Raw genomic sequence first — 22,721 nt, 5'->3', positions numbered from 1 at the left:
GATCAAAGACCAAGGGGAATATTTATGCTTCTTAAAATATCTTTATTTGTTCATCAACATCAACTTCAGAGTAATTCCTCTCGGATGTACTACACTTGTACCATCTCTTCTACAAACTTGAAAAGCCGGCCGCGGTGACCGAGCGGTTGTAGGCGCTTCAATCCGGAACCACGCGACTGCTACGACCGCAGGTTCTAATCCTGCCTCGGGCATGGATGTGTGTGATGTCCTTAGGTTAGTTAGGTTTAAGTAGTTCTAAGTTCTAGGGGACTTATGACCTAAGATGTTGAGTCCCATAGTGCTCAGAGCCATTTTTATAAGATGCACTTAAATTCCTAAGGATTTTTTTCAATAAATAACATTTTTACCATTTTTATTATTAGATTGGAAGGCCAGACCAAAAAAATATGTTTATAAAACCGCACTGATCTTAAAATGTGTTAAAGTTGTCATCTTCTAGTTTTGGCCATCTAGGATTCCGTCCTCTATCTGCGCATTCAGTCTTCCTCAGTTCTTCTTTAGAAGCCCGTCAATCGCGAATGTTTTTTTTCTGTTTGTGGAGGGCCGAAATGCCGCTCAGCTTCTCTGTTTTCATGTTCCTCTGCATATGCTATTACTTTCAGTTTATATCCCACATTATATGAATATCTTTCATCTTTTCCCCTTACGAAACCAGCTACTGACAAAAAATATTGTACCGTTACCGATAACACAAACCACTTTCAGCTCAAGTTCACTGGCACCGTATACTGCGATGACGTATCATACACCAGACATTGTTCTGGGTTTGTGATGGCGAGGGTGCGAGGCAGACATTGTTAGTAGACTTGTGAATCCCCGCAATTCGTGTTCGTCGTATCGGAGCACTGCTGCTGCCGGTTGAATCGAGTATTGCCACACAGAGATAGGTTTCCTGCGATATGAAAATGGCCATTTTTCTAATACTGGCCGGACCCTGAAATCAAACACTGGAAATTTTTATATTAATTTCGAGTATTAGAGGCAGACTGAATTTTTGAGGCAATTTTTCGATGAAAAAATTGCGACTTTCAGCCCGTGAACTACGGTAATGTTCAGTCCCTTCATCGATTCTGCTTTTGCGTCATCAATGTTGGCAAAACAAAGTCGTTTCATGGTTCTCTTCAGCCTCGGGAATAGAAACAAGTCGCAGGGGGTGATTTTCGACGAATGTGTGTCAGAGGCAACATAACAGTTTCGTTTTTTAGCCAAAAACCCACGAAGATGCATCGAGAAGTGTGCTGGAGCATTATCGTGATGCAATTTCTACGCGTGGTTTTGCCACAACTGTGGTCGTCTCCTTTCTGATTGCTTGACGGAAACGGCGCGTAGGTTACAGGTAATATTCCGTGTTGACTATACGACCGTAAGGCAGGAACTCGTGATATGCTATGCCACTGTAATCGAAGGAAACACTGAGAAGAACCTTCACATGTGATCGAGATTGTCGATTTTTTTCAGTTTTGCCTCTTCGAGCAGTTTCCATTGGGACGACCCGACCTCGTTTTCGACATCATACCCATATATCACAAATTTCAATCCGGTTTCCGTAAACATCACAGCACAAACACTGCTCTAATTAAAGTAACTGATGACCTGAAATATGCCATCGACAATCGAAAGGCAACAATATTGACGCTACTGGACTTCAGCAAAGCTTTTGACACTGTTAACTTTGACATATTGCTCAGAAAAATGCAACAGCTTAATTTCTCTGATAGTGCAATGAGATGGTTTGAAAGCTACTTAAAAGACAGACAGCAATGTGTTGTCTGCGTAAATGAAAAATCTTCCTGGAAACATGTTTCCTCAGGAGTGCCACAAGGATCAGTCTTAGGACCACTTTTGTTTTCTTTATATGTCAACGATATTTCGTCGGTTCTGTCCTCCTGTAAATATCATTTCTATGCCGACGACCTCCAGCTCTACCTAAGCGTCAGACCTGAAGATGTATACACTGCAATCGCTCAGATGAATGATGATCTGTCTTCAGTAGTGACGTGGGCGAAAAACCTGGGGCTTAAACTAAATGCAAAAAAGACGCAAGCCCATCAGAAATTAATAAGTTCAGATTTCCGCGAACGGCTACCTCCTATTCTGCTCGACCGTACTCCAATACCATATCAGAAAAGAGTGAAGAACTTGGGTGTAACTTTGGATGAGCATCTCAACTCGGCGGAGAATACAGTCGCAGTGTGCCGAAAGACGTCCGCTTGTCTCTATGCTCTCAAAACGTTTCGGAACGTATTTCCACACGACTTGAAACGCCAGCTCGTGCAAGCACTCGTTCTACCGAACCTCCACTATTGTGACGTGATTCAGCAAGGCACGAGTAGTGAAAACAAAAGGCGGCTAGAGCTAACCATGAATGCCTGTGTGCGCTACACCTGCAACATTCGCCGATATGATCATGTTAGTGCTTCATACTCCGAGCTAGGGTGGCTGCGGCCGGACAAATTGCGTGACTATCACACTCTGTGTCTACTTCACCGACTCCTCGTCGCGCAAGCACCCCAGTACCTTGCTTCAGAGATTAAAAACCTGTCATGCCATCATAATCGAAACACGAGGTCACTCTTATTTGGTATCCTAACTGTGCCCACTCACAAAACAAAAACTTTTGCAAACTCCTTCTCAGTTGCCACTGTCCGCCTCTGGAACAAACTGCCCCTTACCTTGCGCAAAATTCAATCTCCTGCTGCTTTTAAGAAGAAGTTGAAGCATTTCCTACTATCATCCTCATAAAGTTCTCCACAAAATTAATGTACAAGGCCAATCCTCTCATCTGTCAAAGCTAGCGTCTCCTATCTTGCTCCTGAGATACCTTCCTCTTCATCTATCTCTATTAGCTACGCAATCTTCTTTTCCTTTATATTTCCTTAATTATGTTTCATCATGCCTCTCTATTCTTCTCCTCCTTCACCATGAGTCTCCCTCATACTCCCTGCTGCCAGCACTCCTACCTAAAATCTGTCTCTTCATTAATGTCTAATTATAACAGTGCTTATGATCTACGAATATAAACTCTATATGTATGTATTTTTCCAGGTGTACCTTTCCAATTTTTTATTTCACTTTTTGTACTAGATGTAGTTTAACATGCCTACTAAAACATATGAATGTAAAATAAGTAGAATGCCTGGTTAGATGTAAGAGAGGGCCTGATGGCCCTAATCTTGCCAGGCTAAATAAATAAATAAATAAATAAAAATAAATATATCAATGTTTCGTCACCTGATATAAATTGACGTTTTGGACCGCTGTGGACTTCATTCAGAATCCCTTAGCGATGACCACCCCATGTCATTTTTAATCGAAATTCAACAATTTCGAAACAAACTTTGCTGCTACACGTTTCATGTACAAAATACCAGAAAAAATTACTTGGCGTGGAGCCAATATCATTGGCAACCTCTCTGACGGTGGTCGGGGACATTACAGAACAATTTTCTTTACTTCTTCACACTGTCGTCAGTAATTATGTGCTAGTACGTGCAGGACGGTCGTCCTATTCAATGTCTTCACGATCCTCTTTGAGACGTTCATACTACATGTCTACTCTTACTCGTACTACATTCGCCAAAGACCACAGTCAACGAATACGGTGCAGCTCTGTATTTCACTTCTCGGGCAAACTTTAATGCAAATTATTTGGTCTGTCTGTTTCGTAAGTAAAAATCCTCCGAGCACTCGAAAACACGTACAACCTCTGGGACCGTCAACAATAAAGTAAATATTCAAAACAGCTAAAAACGCAAACATACATGAAGAACATATAGAAACTTCCTGGCAGATTAAAACTGTGTGCCGGACCGAGACTCGAACTTGGGACCTTTGCCTTTCGCGGGCAAGTGCTCTACCAACGGAGCCACCCAAGCACGACTCACGCCCCGTCCTCAGAGCTTAACTTCTGCCAGTACCTCGTCTCCTACCTTCCGAACTTTATAGAAGCTATCCTGCGACCTTGCAGAACTAGCACTCCTGAAAGAAAGGATATTGTGGAGACATGGCTTAGCCACAGCCTTCGGGGATGTTTCCAGAATGAGATTTTAACTCTGCAGCGGAGTGTGCGCTGATATGAAACTTCCTGGCAGATTAAAACTGTGTGCCGGACCGAGACTCGAACTGGGATCTTTGCCTTTCGCGGACAAGTGCTCTACCAACTGAGCTACCCAAGCACGACTCACGCCGCGTCCTCATAGCTCTACTTCTGCGAGTGTCCGTCTCCTACCTTCCAAAGGCAAAGGCCCCGAGTTCGAGTCTCGGTCCGGCACACAGATTTAATCTGCCAGGAAGTTTCATATCAGCGCACACTCCGCTGCAGAGTGAAAATCTCATTCAAGATAAAAATAGTTTTGGAAAGCAAATGTACTATGTAAGCCTCGAAATTCGCAAATTCCCACAAACAGTCTTGTCGGAGGAACATCCGCAACTGAGGCATTATACCAGATTTTGAAAATACCGCTACAGTTGTAAGGTTCTTTTGTACAACACACGACCGGTTTCGGGATCTTGTACGTTCACCTTCAGGTGTCATAACTTGGTGCCGTGCCCCGAGCGCCACGGTGGACGTGTACAAGACGCGGTGTGCTACCAACGAGCGCAGATGGTTCAAATGGCTCTGACCACTATGGGACTTAACTACTGAGGTCATCAGTCCTCTAGAACTTAGAACTACTTAAACCTAACTAACCTGAGGACATCACACACATCCATGCCCGAGGCAGGATTCGAACCCGCGACCGTAGCAGTCCCGCGGTTCCGGACTGCAGCGCCTAGAACCGCTCGGCCACCGTGGCCGGCTACGAGCGCAGAGCATGCTCGGGGTCACACCACCAAGTTACGGCACCTGAAGATGGGCGTATAAGAGCCCGGAACCGGTCGTGTGCTACACAAAAGAACCTTACGACTGTAGCGGTATTTTCAACCTCTGGAAAAAAAAATTCCGGTTACTTTTTGATGAAACCTGGTACGCGGGATGTCATGGTGGTACTCACCACGTCCGGCCCTCCAGGGCGGCACCACGGTGAGGGTGGCGGTGCTGGCGCCCACGTGGTGCCGCAGGCTGGCGCATCTCCGGCTCACCCTCACACGTGTCGTCTTCACCGCGCCGGGGTCCTGGAACACACGAGAGGGCAGGTTGTCACACGAGGCCAAAAAGGTTTACTGTTAAGCCTTCTACTGCCCTTCAGCCAAAACACAAAATTCAAATCGCTCCAAGGACTACGGGACTCAACATCTGAGGTCATCAGTCCCATAGACTTAGAACTAATTAAACCTAACTACACTGCTGGCCACCGTAAATGCAACACCAAGGAAGACAAGAGGTAGGACAACAAAATTTATTTTGTAGATAACATGTTGACCAAGTATCAAATGATTACGTTTACAGACGTCTGTGTCATGTGGTTCCTGCCAGAATCAGTAGCCAGAGTAGCCGCCATTGTTGGAGATCACCGCTGCCACATGTCTCGGCATTGAGTCAAAGAGACGTTGGACGTGTTCCTGGGGTACAGCAGCCCAAGCAGCTTCCACACGTTGCCAAAGATCATCTGGTGTGGCAGCTGGGGATGTAATCTGGGTCACTCGTTGAGCAACCGTGGACAACATGTTTCCTATCGGCGAAAGATCCGGAGAGCGAGCCGGCCAGGGAAGCAATTCAATCTGGTTATTGACGAAGAACCTTTGGACAATGCGTGCCACGTGTGGTCGCGCATTATCCTGTTGAAATATGGCTGTGGCCGAGCCCTGAAGGTAAGGAAGGACAACTGGCTCCAGCACGTCGAATATGTAGCGCCGGCTATTTAAAGTACCGGCAATGCGTACTAGAGGCGTGCGAGAGTAATATCCAATACCGCCCCATAACATGATACCCGGTGCAAGACCAGTGTGGCGGTGCATAATGCAGCTGTCCAGCATCCTCTCTCCACGGTGTCTCCACACTCGAATCCGACCATCGTGGTGCTGCAGACAGAAGCGTGCCTCGTCAGTAAAGACAACGTCACTCCATTCTGCCGTCCACATCCGTCTGTCATCACACCATTGGCGACGGAGACGTCTGTGGTTCTGCGTCAATGGTAGACGAAGCAATGGACGTCTTGCGGACAGACCACTCTGCTGTAACGGCGTCGAATGGTACGCGCAGACACTCGATGATGCGTTACAGACGCAATGTGCTGTGCTACGGTTCGGGATGTCACTGAGCGATCCGTCACTGCCATGCGCACAATTTGCCTATCAGCACGTGCAGTGGTGCACCGAGGTGAATGCGATCGACCACGTCGGTCCGTCGTACCCTCCTGCATCCAATGGTCACATATCCGCATTACAGTTGTTTGGTTTCGTCCAACACGACTATTCCACAATCTCGATAAGCCACTATCCTTCCTCTGTCGAACTCGGATACTTGATCAAAAGATGTTCGCTGTTTTCCACGAGGCATAACTGATCGTCGTGTGAAACAACCACAAGGTAAACACACGTGCCGAACGTACACTCGTCGAAATCGCCAAGCCTTAAATGGCGCTATGAGGTGGCGCCACAGGCGCGCGTGATGTGCGTCTGCGCTGAAATTCTAATCAGTTGCATATCTCATCGCTGCAAAGTCATGGTGTAAATTTCACTTGATTCGGATGCTTCCTTCAGGGTGTTGCATTTACGGTGGCCAGCAGTGTAACCTAAGGACATCACACACATCCATGCCCGAGGCAGGATTCGAACCTGCGATCGTAGCAGCAGCGCGGTTCCAGACTGAAGCGCCTAGAACCGCTCGACCACAGTGGCCGGCTCAGCCAAAACACACGGAACACGCACGTGACCGTCCTGGACCGAGTGAGGTGGCGCAGTGGTTAGCGTACTCGACCCGCATTCGGGAGGACGACGGTTCGAACTCGCATCCTGACTTAGGTTTTCCGTGACTTACCTAAATCGCTTCAGGCAAGTGCCGGGATCGTTCCTTTGAAAGGGCACGGCCACATTCTTTCCCCAACCTTCCCTAATCCTATGGGACGGATGACCGCGCAGTTTGGCCCCTTCCCCGAATCAATCAACCAACCTAATACTCTGTGTCTGCAAAACATGTGCAAGCTCATTCCTGTTCATAAAACCAAGGCAAAGAAATGAGATACACAGTACGAGGGTCATTCAATAATGAGACAAATTAGCCTGGGGAAAATACTGTTTGTATGGCAAGTTTGGCACTTTTATGGCTTTAAGTTGGCGTCACTGGTATGAGCCCTGTACAGCTGCTGTGTCAACGTTGTTTTGCTTATAACGTCTAGAATACGTTTCAAGATGCCCAGTCCGATGAAACGTCCACATTAGTTGAACAACGTTCTGCTATTCATTTTTTACTTGCTGAAGGCGACAAACCAGTGAGAATATATACTGTAGAATGTCTAACGTTTATGGTGAAGGTTGCATGAATGCTGCAAATTTTTGTAAGTGAATAGAGCAGTTCAAAAATGGTAGCGATTCAGTGCCTGACGAACACCATTCTGGCCGACCAGTTACATTTTCAGCTCCCTCACGTGAAAGTCGAATTGATGTTATTCGTTCTGACCACTGTCTGTGACTGTGGAAATGATAGTTGACAAGCTTCAAGTTAATACTGGGACGGTTCATAACATTACCTGTAACGAGCTGAAGCACCGCAAAACATGTGCAAGATGGGTCCCAAAGGAGTTGACGCGGCTACACAAGGAAACAAGGTTGAGAGTGTGCACAGAGTTAAAGGAACGTTAGAAAAGAGGATGAAACTTGGGTTCACTATTATGAGCCAGAATCAAAAAAAAGCATGGAGTGGAAGCACACCAACTCACGTGACAAGAAAAAAAATTCAAAACCCAAGCATCAGTGGGAAAAGTCATGTTGACAGTGTTTTGGGATGCTGAATTTCCTGTCTTTTGTGATTATCTCGAAGAGCGGCGTACAATGAACAGCCAATACTACTCCAATTTGCTTTTAAACAAGGTGAAGCCTGCCATGAGAGAGGGAGATGTCGTGGATCTCAGAGGAGAGGTGTGATTCTCTAGCAAGACAACGCACGTCCTCATACTGCTCAACTAAGCCGTGAATCCATCGGCAAAATGGACTGAAATGCCGGCCGGAGTGGCCGTGCGGTTCTAGGCGCTACAGTCTGGAACCGAGCGACCGCTACAGTCGCAGGTTCGAATCCTGCCTCGGTCATGGATGTGTGTGATGTCCTTAGGTTAGTTAGGTTTAATTAGTTCTAAGTTCTAGGCGACTGATGACCTCAAAAGTTAAGTCGCATAGTGCTCAGAGCCATTTTTTTTTTTACTGAAATACTGCCTCATCCACCTGACAGTCCTGCTTCAGCACCTAGTGATTTCCGTTTGTTTGGTGCACTGAAGGAGGCTTTACGAGGGAAGAGGTTCCAGGACAACGAGGTCGTGAAAAACTTTGTGGGAAATCGGTTCAAACATCAAGATAAAGAGTTCTTTGCAGCAGGAATAAAAAACTTGTAACCCGTTGGAACAAGTTGTAAGGTGGACTGCTCCCCTGACCTTCATTTCTTACATATTCCGACCTCACTATCGTATTCTGCGTATCAAGACGTTTCATTCGAGCTCAAACTCGATAGGGTAGAGTCAATTTTACATATTTCCATTTTAATCTATATTTGAGGAAGAAATTTCTGAGGATGTACGTCTGGAGTACAGCATTGTATGGTAGTGAAACATGGACTGTGGGAAAACCGGAACAGAAGAGAATCGAAGCATTTGAGATGTGGTGCTATAGACGAATGTTGAAAATTAGGTGGACTGATAAGGTAAGGAATGAGGAGGTTCTACGCAGAATCGGAGAGGAAAGGAATATGTGGAAGACATTGATAAGGAGAAGGGACAGGATGATGGGACATCTGCTAAGACATGAGGGAATGACTTCCATGGTGCTAGAGGGAGCTGTAGAGGGCAAAAACTGTAGAGGAAGACAGAGATTGGAATACGTCAAGCAAATAATTGAGGACGTAGGTTGCAAGTGCTACTCTGAGATGAAGAGGTTAGCACAGGAAAGGAATTCGTGGCGGGCCGCATCAAACCAGTCAGTAGACTGATGACCAAAAAAAAATCTATATGCAATATAATAAGTAAATCACAAGAGCGCACCGAAATTAAAGAAGTCGAGGCTGGTGTACACAAACATTCAAGACATGATGGCCACAAGGGTTTTGTACGCCAGAGGCAACCAGCCCACTGGAAAGTCCGTAGGAGGGTGAGTTACCACAAAGCTGCAATGGCCCGCTGACCGCCCAGGGACCGAAGCAGTTTTTGCCAGAGAAAAGGGATAATGGCCTGCGTGTTCACCTTAAAAGCATAGCCCTTTGTATTGTTTGGGAGAGCCCCGGCATACACATTTGGAATTCTTGTGTGGATAGATGTCTGGCTATTACACATTAAGACCCTCTTCAACTGTTGGTGGTCTCTGTCAGTCAACAGACAAGGACGGCCTGTATGCTTTTTTGCTGTACGTGTCCCTTCACGTTACCACTTCACTATCACATCGGAAACAGTGGACCTAGGGATGTTCAGGCCGTGGAAACCTCGCGTACAGACGTATGACACAAGTGGCACCAAATCACCTGTCACGTTCGAAGTCCGTGTTTTCCACGGAGCGCCCATTCTACTCTCTCAAGATGTCTAATGTCTGCTGAGGTCGCTGATATGGAGTACCTGGCAGTATTTGGCAACACAATGCACGTAATATGAAGTATGTTTTTGAGGGTGTCTGGATTCTTTTCACCACATAGTCTACATCTGGAGTGTCCTGCCTTAGTGACCATGCACAGATGTTAAGACGATTCTCATAATCGTTTCCATGCAGGTCTTGATGGAGAGAGAGATGTGATAGAGATGGAACTTACGTTGACGAAGGATGCATGGCCACTTCCTCGTGCGAGGGCGCAGGAGCTAACGCCGGCCGGGGTGGCCGAGCGATTCTAGGCGCTACGGTCTGGGACCGAGCGATCGCTAAGGTCGCAGGTTCGAATCCTGCCTCGGGCATGGATGTTTGTGAGGTTTAAGTAGTTCTAGCGTCTAGTAGACTAATGCTCTTAGAAGTCCCATAGTGCTCAGAGCCATTTGAACCATTTAAACTAACTAAGTACCAAGTATATATGACAGTTGTACCTGTTCCCGAAAGAACAGTTACCGTGGATGACCATGCAGCTTTGCTAGAAATGAAATGATAATTAAATGGACACCCTAGCTGCAAGCAGGCGTTGATATACTTCAGTGGGGACATGTTGAAAATAAGTGCCCCGACCGGGACTCGAACCCGGGATCTGCTGCTTACATGGCAGACGCTCTATCCATCATATGATGGGCAAACATCTATAAGCCGCACTACGAATGTAGTGGTGTGGACATGTTGGGAATGTGGATCTCACGGGGAGCGTGCACGGGATAAGTCCCTGCAGACGCACTATCCTCTGTGCCTGCGGTGGCTCAGATGGATAGAGCGTCTGCCATGTAAGCGGGAGATCCCGGGTTCGAGTCCCGGTCGGGGCACACATTATCAACATGTCCCCAATGAAGTATATAAACGCCTGCTTGCAGCTAGGGTGTCCATTTAATTATCATTTCATAACTAGCAAGTCGCAGTGCCCTCAAGGGACATGCAGACACAGTGTAAGCAAACACAACAACATAGTACATAGCAGCTACACAGGTCTAATGGCACAAACAAGTGTAAGTGTGGAAACTTCTGAAAATACACTCCTGGAAATTGAAATAAGAACACCGTGAATTCATCGTGCCAGGAAGGGGAAACTTTATTCACATTCCTGGGGTCAGATACATCACATGATCACACTGACAGAACCACAGGCACATAGACACAGGCAACAGAGCATGCACAATGTCGGCACTAGTACAGTGTATATCCACCTTTCGCAGCAATGCAGGCTGCTATTCTCCCATGAAGACGATCGTAGAGATGCTGGATGTAGTCCTGTGGAACGGCTTGCCGTGCCATTTCCACCTGGCGCCTCAGTTGGACCAGCGTTCGTGCTGGACGTACAGGCCGCGTGAGACGACGCTTCATCCAGTCCCAAACATGCTAAATGGGGGACAGATCCGGAGATCTTGCTGGCCAGGGTAGTTGACTTACACCTTCTAGAGCACGTTGGGTGGCACGGGATACATGCGGACGTGCATTGTCCTGTTGGAACAGCAAGTTCCCTTGCCGGTCTAGGAATGGTAGAACGATGGGTTCGATGACGGTTTGGATGTACCGTGCACTATTCAGTGTCCCCTCGACGATCACCAGTGGTGTACGGCCAGTGTAGGAGATCGCTCCCCACACCATGATGCCGGGTGTTGGCCCTGTGTGCCTCGGTCGTATGCAGTCCTGATTGTGGCGACTCTCATCGCTGAAGACGACACGTCTCCATTCGTCCCTCCATTCACGCCTGTCGCGACACCACTGGAGGCGGGCTGCACGATGTTGGGGCGTGAGCGGAAGACGGCCTAACGGTGTGCGGGACCGTAGCCCAGCTTCATGGAGACGGTTGCCAATGGTCCTCGCCGATACCCCAGGAGCAACAGTGTCCCTAATTTGCTGGGAAGTGGCGGTGCGGTCCCCTACGGCACTGCGTAGGATCCTACGGTCTTGGCGTGCATCCGTGCGTCGCTGCGGTCCGGTCCCAAGTCGACGGGCACGTGCACCTTCCGCCGACCACTGGCGACAACATCGATGTACTGTGGAGACCTCGCGCCCCACGTGTTGAGCAATTCGGCGGTACGTCCACCCGGCCTCCCGCATGCCCACTATACGCCCTCGCTCAAAGTCCGTCAACTGCACATACGGTTCACGTCCACGCTGTCGCGGCATGCTACCAGTGTTAAAGACTGCGATGGAGCTCCGTATGCCACGGCAAACTGGCTGACACTGACGGCGGCGGTGCACAAATGCTGCGCAGCTAGCGCCATTCGACGGCCAACACCGCGGTTCCTGGTGTGTCCGCTGTGGCGTGCGTGTGATCATTGCTTGTACAGCCCTCTCGCAGTGTCCGGAGCAAGTATGGTGGGTCTGACACACCGGTGTCAATGTGTTCTTTTTTCCATTTCCAGGAGTGTACGATTCGCACTATAGTCTTCCTACGAACACTACAGATATTCTAATTTTCCCTAATTTTAGTTTGGTAAATATCAATCGGCCAACGGCAGTGGCCGCGGTAGTGGTAACATTGGTTCCCTTCAGATCTTCGAAGTTAATTGGGGGTCGAGATGGGATGGGTGACCATCCGGTGTGACGATCGCTGTTGGCAAGCGTGGTGCACTCAGCCCTTGTGAGGCAAACTGAGGAGCTACTTGAGTGAGAAGTAGCGGCTCCAGTCTCGTAAAGTGACATGCAGCTGGTGTGCTGATCACATGCCCCTCCATTCCGCACCCAGTGACGCCTGTAGGCTCAGGATGACACGGCGGTCGGTCGACATCGATGGGCCTTCATGGCCTGTTCGGGCGGAGACTAGTTCGGTTTTTCAAATGTCAATAGACACGGTTCGGTTTAAAATGTGTATACTCGCAGAAAAATACACTTTCTAAGCATTATTACATTCTGATTATTGGCTAACAATGTGAGCCCCGAAGTGACAATGCGTTCTGTGAGAACGGTACATCAATACCAGTTCCCTTTTTCGCAATATTTGTGGTGCAAGTGTTGTGTGATTCACCCCATATATATAGGGTGATTCATAAGGATATACAAATAGTTTAGATGTTATTCAACAAGTGAAACTAAAGAAAAAATTTCATACAAAAATAGGTCCGCAAATGTTTAGTTACGGAGTTATGGCTAATAAAAGATTTTGCCTGAAATTTAGCATCTTCGCTAATATGTAGACATTCAAAAACTACGAAGTTAATTTGATGTTACTGGTCTGGTGAATATAATACAACATGTCCCAGACGTGTATCTTCAGTAGTCTTCCAGAACATCCAGAGAAGCAAAGGCGTAATTTGGTAAAACTTTTAATTTATGTACTACTTGGTACAATTCGTTTTTTAAATTCCAGGCAATTGCACAAAGTTTTCAACAGAAGTTGAGGAGAATTTAATTTTGGGAAAATTATGGTAACAACGGTAACTGACTGTATGAATGTGTCAAGTAATATGCTTTTATTAATAGCATAGCACACGATAATTCATGTTCAACCGGAAAAATCAGTGTTAAGGAAGTTGTACAGTGTATGCACACTCCTGGCCACTAAAATTGCTACACCACGAAGATGCCGTGCTACAGACGCGAAATTTAACCGACAGGAAGAAGATGCTGTGATACGCAAATGATTAGCTTTTCAGAGCATTCACACAAGGTTGGCGCCGGCGGCGACACCTACAACGTGCTGACATGAGGAAAGTTTCCAACCGATTTCTCATACACAAACAGCAGTTGACCGGCGTTGCCTGGTGAAACGTTGTTGTGATGCCTCGTGCAAGGAGGAGAAATGCGTACCATCACGTTTCCGACTTTGATAAAGGTCGGATTGTAGCCTATCACGATTGCGGGTTATCGTATCGCGAAATTGCTGCTCATGTTGGTCAAGATCCAATGACTATTAGCAGAATATGCATCGGTGGTTTCAGGAGGGTAATACGGCACGCCGTGCTGGATCCCAACGGCCTCGTATCACTAGCAGTCGAGATGACAGGCATCTTATCCGCATGGCTGTAACGGATCGTGCAGCCACGTCTCGATCCGTGAGTCAACAGGTGGAGACGTTTGCAAGACAACAACCATATGGACGAACAGTTCGACGACGTTTGCAGCAGCACGGACCATCAGCTCGGAGACCTTGGATGCGGCTACCCTTGACGCTGCATCAGAGACAGGAGCGCCTGCGATAGTGTACTCAACGACGAACCTGCGTGCACGAATGGCAAAAAGTCATTTTTACGAATGAATCCAGGGTCGGTTTACAGCATCGTGATGGTCGCATCCGTGTTTGGCGACATCGCGGTGAACGCACATTAGAATCGCGTATTCGTCATCGCCATACTGGCGTATCACCTGGCGTGATGGTATGGGGTGCCATTGGTTACACGTCTCGGTCACCTCTTGTTCCCACTGACGGCACTTTGAACAGTGGAAGTTACATTTCAGATGTGTTACGACCAGTGGCTCTACCCTTCATTCGATCCCTGCGAAACCCTACATTTCAGCAGGATAATGAACGACCGCATGTTGGAGGTTCTGTACGGGCCTTTCTGGATACAGAAAATGTTCGACTTCTGCCCTGGCCAGCACATTCTCCAGATCTCTTACCAATTGAGAACGTCTGTTCAATGGTGGCCGAGCAACTGGCTCGTCACAATACGCCAGTCACTACTGTTGTTGAACTGTGGTATCATGTTGAAGCTGCATGGGCAGCTGTACCTGTACACGCCATCCAAGCTCTGTTTGGCTCAATGCCGAGGCATATCAAGGCCGTTATTACGGCCAGATGTGGTTGTTCTGGGTACTGATTTTTCAGGATCTATGCACCCAAATTGCGTGAAAATGTAATCACATGTGAGTTCTAGTATAATATATTTCTGCAATGAATACCCGTTTATCATCTGCTTTTTTTCTTGGTGAGGCAATTTTAATGGCCAGTAGTATACAATTTCACAATTTATTCACAACAAATGTTCAAAAAATTCTCCACCGAGTTCAGTCCATTTAGCTGAATGTGTATGAACAGATTCTGTTGCTCGTCTCACTTTCACAGGGTTGTTTTAAATTTCATCAGTTGAATTCTTAATGTGAGCAAGTAATGCCTCATGTTTATTTGCCATAAATAAACACCATATCGGCGTATTTCTCTGTCGTAAATTTGAGAGGCAACCCTATTTCATGAATAATCTTCAAACTGCAACAGTTAGTATGTGGTTTCACTTAAATACACTTTTATTATTAGGTTCTTTCACTGAACAATACAGAAAATTAACTCTTTTCAAGGTTAGGAAACAACTAGAGCAACTCACGATCGGTTGCCAACAATGACTTCAACGTTTCTACATTCTTAATGCAAAATAAACTTTGCTTGTTTGGATGTTTTGGAAAACTACTGCAGATACACGGCTAGGAGATGTTTTATTAGATTCACCAGACCAATGACAACAAAATTAATGGAAATCGTGCTTTACTTCAACGTCGCACAGTTTTGCGATCGGTTCATACTAGCGAAGTTGCTGAATTTCATGCAAACTTTTTATTAGTCGTAACTCTGTAACTAAAAATTTGCGGACCTATGTTTATATGAACTTCTTTTCTTTAGTTTCATTTGTAGAATAACATATTAAAATGTTTGCATATCTTAGTGCGTCACCCTGTAGATACAGTTATAAGTTGTTCCCTTTGTGTTTATTTACTGTTTACGTTTAACGTCTTAAATTGCACTGCTCTTTACAGTGATTGTATACCATTATGTACTGTTCTACTGCGTACATATGTATCCAGTGCATGGTTAACTATTCTTTTAAACTTGACCCGTACCTCGTCCAGAAGTTCCTGCGCTGAGCTAAAAGTCTTAAGTCTGCTATTGAGATATGTCAGCACAAGGCATCTAATATGAAAAACTTATGTTCTTGGGGGGTGTTATTATCGCTACTTATTTGTTCATCGTTGATCTTGTGTTTGTTGTGACCCTAATTTTGAATGTTTCGCCAGAACTAGTGTTACGTGGCTTCTAGTTTCTGGGAGTATATATATATATATATATATATATATATATATATATATTTGTGTGTGTGTGGGTTCGATTCCCGGCGGGGTCAGGGATTTTCTCTGCCTCGTGATGGCTGGGTGTTGTGTGCTGTCCTTAGGTTAGTTAGGTTTAAGTAGTTCTAAGTTCTAGGGGACTTATGACCATAGCAGTTGAGTCCCATAGTGCTCAGAGCCATTTGAACCATTTTGTGTGTGTGTGTGTGTGTGTGTGTGTGGATTGAGAGAGAGAGAGAGAGAGAGAGAGAGAGAGAGAAAGCTGGACAGATGGGTGGGGAGGGAACCGAGAAAACAGAAGTTTCAAAAATTTGTTGCGTGCCTTGTTGAACGCCTATAGTATGTACGAAAGTAGTGAACGTGTTCGCTCAAGTTTTCTGTTAGATTTTGAGGTGAATACGGTGGTCGATATAAGGATAACACGCTAGAATGGAAAATAAGCTCCGCCACGCACTTCACTGTGTTTTTGTGAGTTTGGTTGTAGTTTTACAACAAGATGGTCCGTACCTTACTCGTTATGTGACCTTTTTTTTTTGTTCTTGAATATTGTACCCTATTTGATAAAGAGAGTGAGTTAAAACTGTGATGTCGGACGTGCACCAGAAAACCGGCGAACAAAATAAATTGTGCAGTGTACACGGTATTGTGCTTTTTGTTTATAGAGAAGAGAGAGAGTTAGAGAGAGAGACTGATGAGGACGCAAATCGTCCGAGACGTTGAAAAATGCTCACTTGCCCGCGAAGGAAAGACTCCGGCTGCAGATTGCTTCGCGACAATTCCCGAGTGCCGCACAGCGGTGAGATCTGCGGCGGCGAGAGAGGGCTGGTGGGGGGGTGGGTTCAGTGACAGCTGTCGATGAGCGAGGCCCCAGCGACGGATCGGGACATCCATTTTCTTACCGGCCGCAGAGCCCTTTCCGCCCTGCCTCACTGCACGTCGTGTGCAGCCGTAGCCGCCGAAAAGGGGAAGAAAGCGGGGAAGGCAGAAGCAGGAGCCTTTTTTTTCTTCTTTTCTTTCGTCACGCAGTGCTTCGGGGAAAGGAGGCGGTTCAACAGGTGCGCTTATATGGGCGGTCCAATACAGCGGAATTCTGAAGCGCTTTTCAAGCTAGCCAGTAACGACGATGCTGCAAAATCAAATATCTTGTTGTAAAACTACAACCAAACTCACAAAAACAAAGTGAAGTGCGTGGCGGAGGTTACTTTCCATTCTAGCGTGTAATCCTTCTATCGACCACCGTATTCACCTCATGATCTAACAGAAAACTTGAGCGAACACGTTCACTACTTTCGCACATACTATAGTAGGCCTTCAACAAGGCGCGCAACAAATTTTTGAAACTTCTGTTTTCTCGGTTCCCTCCCAACCCACCTGTCCAGCTTTCTCTCTCTCTCTCTCTCTCTCTCTCTCTCTCTCCCTCATTCCACACACACACACACACACACACACACACATATATATATATATATATATATATATATATATATATATATATATATATATACTCCCAGAAACCAGAAGCCACGTAACACTAGTTCTGGCGAAACATTCAAAATTAGGGTCACAAGATCAACGATGAACAAATGAGTAGCGATAATAACACTCCCCAAGAACATAAGTTTTTCATATTAGATGCCTTGTGCTGACATATCTCAATAGCACACTTAAGACTTTTAGCTCAGGGTAGGAACTTCTAGAGGAGCTACGGGTCAAGTTTAAAAGAAAAGTTAAGCATACGCTGGATACATATGTACGTAGTAGAACAGTACATAATGGTATACAATCACTGTAAAGAAACTTCTAAAGGAACAGATACTACTGCATAACGGGTTTAAAACGAAGCGCAGGGCTATAGATAGAGAAATGCTGAATGAAACGCGTTTGTCTCCACGCTTTTAAGTGATTATAAATTATAGAGATAGAATACTTTCATATGATCTTTCACAAAAAAAAATTCTGCTCGTATGTAAGAGGCTGCTAGTGGCAAAAAAGTTAGTAGACCAGATGAACTGCATTTTTGGATTAATTTTATTTAGATGATCAAAGAATTCGTCCAAAGCCTTAATACAATGGGGCCAAACCACAAATGTGTCATCCACAAACACTCCAAAAGTCCAGTTCGCCATGGAAATGGAAATCGATGGATGTTTTAGCTATGGGACGATCCGATGGAGGTTTGGAACATAAAGTTTTTCGGAAAGTAACGCGTGCGGAGAGGCATATGCTTAAAAACTACTACCACCATCCATAACAAAAGAGATGTGTCATTAAAAGACTTGTCGATAGACCCGAACGTATGTGCACATTGGAACACCTGGACGCTGAAATAAAACATCTGAAGCATGCCTTCGAGAAAAGTGGCTACTCAGGGAATTTTGCGACCAAGGAACACAAGACCGAAGGACAAGGATGAACTACGACGGCGGAAAAATACAGTTTCTCTCCCTTTTATTAAAAATTAATGGATCAGATCGGTAAGATTTTACAGAAACATGACATCAGACCGGTCTTTAGACCAACAAAGAAAATAGTCGAGTACTCCGATCTGTGAAGGATAAGCGCCCTCCTATGTCGACATGTGGTGTATACGAAATTCCATGCACGTGTTGTAAAGTTAATATTGTCCAGTCTTCGCCGACTAGGAGAAAATGGAGAAATCAGCTGTAGCCGAGCATGCTCTTCAGTCAGGAAGCCACGAAGTTAAGTTTTCTGGAACAGAAATTTTATCAACATCTTTAAATTATTGTCCACGACTATATAGGGAAGCCACTGAAATTTATAAACATCAGGATAATTTTAATAGGAAAAAGGAGGCAATGAAACTTGGCGACACTTGGACAGTAGTTCTGCAGTTCGCTAGACAATTTTGTCTTTGACAAGACGACAATCGATAGTTAAGTTTTATCTTTGACAAGGATTATCTCTGCTCATCACGTGGTACTTCGACCACGCCCCCTTCCCTACAGAATATATGTCGCTCTCTGACGTCCGACCGGTCAGTCGGCAGTGGACGAGCGCCTCTGAAGATGTCCAGCGCAGTCCTGGACGAAACTTCAGGAACAGAAGAGTTTCTTGGACCACGACTTCACATCCAGAAAGGTTTACCAGCAACAAAGTTAGTGTTCAGTCCACAGCGAATAGGAACTGAAATTATAGGCATCAAAGCGAAAGCTTAAATGCTTCACTCTGTTTTCAAATGTTCGTTTACGAAAGAAAACCCAGGAGTATGTCACCAGTTTGATCCTCATATCACTGAAAAGATGACTGAAATAAGTATTAGTGCCAGGGCTCTTGAGAAACAGCTGAAATCGTTAAAATTGAGAAAATCTCCAGGACCCGACTGAATTCCTGTCACATCATATACTGAATTTGCCACTGAGTTAGCCCCCTTTTAACTATAATCTATTGTAGATCCTTCTACTAAAAAAGCGTTCCCAGAAATTGGAAGAAATCACAAGTCACACTCATGTACATGAAGGGTGGTGGGAGTGAACCATAAAAATACTGTCCAAAATCCTTCACATCCCTTTCTTGCAGAATCTTAGATCATTTTCTCAGCACAGACATAGTGAAATATCTCCAACAGAATGACTTCCTCCACGCCAACGAGCATGGATTCCGAAAACGGCAGCCCCGTGAAACCCAACTCACCTTTTGCTCATATCACGCATTGAAAAGATTGGATCAATGCAGTGAAATAGCTGCGATATTTCTTGATTCCCGAAAAGCATTGACTCAGTACCGCACCTACAGTTATCATTAAAACTACGATCATATGATTATCAGGCAAAATTTGTGATTTCATTGAGGATCTTTTGGCAGAGAGCACGCAGCAAGTTGTCTTGGATGGAGCTCCATGGTCAGATGTAGAAGAAACTTCGGTGTGCGCCAGGGCCAAGAGTTGGGATCTTAGCTATTCATACTGTACGAGGTGCATTCAAGTTCTAAGGTCTCTGATTTCTTTTCTAATTAACTACTCACCCGAAATCGATGAAACTGGCGTTACTTCTCGACTTAATCGCCCTGCAGACGTACACATTTTTCACAACGCTGCCGCCATGATTCCATGGCAGCGGCGAAGGCTTCTTTAGGAGTCTGTTTTGACCACTGGAAAATCGCTGAGGCAATAGCAGCACAGCTGGTGAATGTGCGGCCACGGAGAGTGTCTTTCATTGTTGGAAAAAGCCAAAAGTCACTAGGAGCCAGGTCAGGTGAGTAGGGAGCATGACGAATCACTTCAAAGTTGTTATCAAGAACAAACTGTTGCGTAACGTTAGCTCAATGTGCGGGTGCGTTGTCTCGGAGAAACAGCACACGCGCAGCTCTTCCTGGACGTTTTTGTTGCAGTGCAGGAAGGAATTCGTTCTTCAAAATGTTTTCGTAGGATGCACCTGTTACTGTAGTGCCCTTTGGATCGCAATGGGTAAGGATTACGCCCTCGCTGTCCCAGAACATGGACACCATCATTTTTTCAGCACTGGCGGTTACCCGAAATTTTTTTGGTGGCGGTGAATCTGTGTGCTTCCATTGAGCTGACTGGAGCTTTGTTTCTGGATTGAAAAATGGCATCCACGTCTCATCCATTGTCACAACCGACCAAAAGAAGGTCCCATTCGTGCTGTCGTTGCGCGTCAACATTGCTCGGCAACATGCCACACGGGCGGCCGTGTGGTCGTCCGTCAGCATTCGTGGCACCCAACTGGATGACACTTTTCGCATTTTCAGGTCGCCATACAGGATTGTGTGCACAGAACCCACAGAAATGCCAACTCTGGGGGCGATCTGTTCGACAGTCATTCGGCGATCCCCCAAAACAATTGTCTCCACTTTCTCGATCGTGTCGTCAGATTGGCTTGTGCGAGCCCGAGGTTTGGTCGGTTTGTTGTCACACGATGTTCTGCCTTCATTAAACTGTTGCACCCACAAACGCACTTTCGACACATCTGTAACTCCATCACCACATGTCTCCTTCAACTGTCGATGAATTTCAATTGGTTTCACACCACGCAAATTCCGAAAACGAATGATTGCACGCTGTTCAAGTAAGAAAAACGTCGCCATTTTAAGTATTTAAAACAGTTCTCATTCTCGCCGCTGGTGGTAAAATTCCATCTGCCGTACGGTGCTGCCATCTCTGGGACGCATTGACAATGAACGCGGCCTCATTGTAAAACAATGCGCATGTTTCTATCTCTTTCCAGTCTGGAGAAAAAAAATCTGAGGCCTTAGAACTTGAATGCACCTCGTATATTAATGAACTTGCGGACATTATTAATAACAACCTCAGACTTTTTGCACGTCATGTTTTTATCTGCAATGAAGTACTGTCTGAAGGAAGCTGTACAAATATTCAGTCATATGTAGATAAGATTTCAAACAGCTGAAAGATAAGATTTCAATGTGGTGAAAGACTGCCAACCCGCTTTAGGTGTTGAGACATGCAAAATTGTGCACTTCACAAAATGAAAAAAAAACGTAGTATCCTATGGCTATAGTGTCAATGAGTCACTGCAGGAATTTCTGGAGTCACACAACGTTTGTGTAACACTTTGAAGGCCCATGAAATGGAATGATCACATAGGCTCAGTTGCAGGGAAAGTAGTTACAAAACTCTGGTTTATTGGCAGAATACTGTGGTAATGGAAGCACTCAGCGAAGGTGATTACTTACAGATCAGTCGTACGACCCATCTCAGAGTAGTGCCCAAGTGTGTGCGACACATGCCTGACAGGAATGTCAAAGGATATAGATTGCGTACAGAGAAGGGCAGCACGAAAAGGTCAAATGTTTGATGCATGGGAGAGTGTCATAGACCTGCTGAAGAAACTGAACTGGTAGACTCTTGAAGACAAACTAAGCTATCCTGCGAAATGCATTGAACTAGAGTAGTCTGTTCAACTGTGGTAGCCATAATCCTGTTGTGGGGTAGTGGTTAGCACATGTGCTTAGTAAGCAAGAGAGCTGGGTTCATGTCCCAGATGCGGTCCAAAACTTAATTAGTTTAGCTTCTATCGTTATGCTCCAAAAGTCAAATTACACGGTTTAAAGGACCAGCTTCAAATCATGACTCTAGAAATACACACATCAAAAATAGTTTTGTATCATCCCGGTTCCGAGAATTCCTGAAGATGGACGTTGACTGTGGATATTCTATCACAGACACAGTCCCTTTGACTGTTAAAGATGTCACTAAACCCGCCCCACGACGTAAAAAACCATGCATGAGCAGCGCCTATTACACGGAGGGGGTCCGACAGCCGATCAGTTCCAGTCATTCCAGCAGGAAGGAGGTACACGGCTCGTGTTGTCTGTAGTTCTACCACGCCTAGAGGGTCAACGCGGTTCGATAGCGTCCGCATTGTTACTTTGTGCCAGGAAGGGCTCTCAACAAGGGAAATGCGCAGACGTCTCGGAGTGAACCAAAGCGATGTTGTTCGGAAATTGAGGACATACAGAGAGACAGGAACTGTCGATGACATGCCTCGCTCAGGCCGACAAAGGGCTACTACTGCAGTGGATGATCGCTTCGTACGGATTATGGCTCGTCACCATGTTGAATAATACTTTTCGTGGAGCCACAGGACGTCGTGTTACGACTAGAGATGGGCACAACTGTTCTTTTCAGAGATCGGATCAGAACTGTTCACTCCCTGAAATGAACTAGCTCTTTTTCATGACTCACCACTCATTCACAATAGAAAATAAATGGAAGGCACATTGCCCTTTCAACATGGTTTATTCCAGTACTATACCTGTATTTTGATCTTATTTGATCCTATTTTGAAGTAACACAGATAATGAGTAAGAATTTTGTATTGTTTATTGAAATTTCCACGATATGACAAAGTTTTTGATTATTGATTTATTTTGCACTATCGTGGTTTTTTGGGTGATCGGAAAATGTTGTAACTTGAGATTTACATTAAAAATATATTTGGCTATAATGTATTAAAATTTCATTAACCTCATACAAATACATC

At 45.5% G+C, this 22,721-nt stretch overlaps 1 protein-coding gene and 1 non-coding gene across 2 annotated transcripts in view; one reads left to right on the top strand and one right to left on the bottom strand.

Moving 5' to 3' along the window:
* Window positions 1-22,721, bottom strand: part of LOC126108293 (uncharacterized) — an 875,321-nt gene that overhangs the window by 414,582 nt on the left and 438,018 nt on the right. Inside the window, exon 2 of the mRNA XM_049913516.1 lies at window positions 5,016-5,136. Coding sequence (XP_049769473.1) covers window positions 5,016-5,136 — 121 coding nt within the window. The remainder of the gene's footprint in view (window positions 1-5,015; window positions 5,137-22,721) is intronic.
* Trnat-ugu (transfer RNA threonine (anticodon UGU)) lies at window positions 10,473-10,547 on the top strand. The gene has a single exon. It is a non-coding gene; the product is annotated as a tRNA-Thr (tRNA).

This window comes from Schistocerca cancellata, chromosome 11, assembly GCF_023864275.1.
Source record: "Schistocerca cancellata isolate TAMUIC-IGC-003103 chromosome 11, iqSchCanc2.1, whole genome shotgun sequence".
NCBI classification, from domain to species: Eukaryota; Metazoa; Arthropoda; class Insecta; order Orthoptera; family Acrididae; genus Schistocerca; species Schistocerca cancellata.
This window is presented reverse-complemented; position numbering and strand designations above follow the sequence as displayed.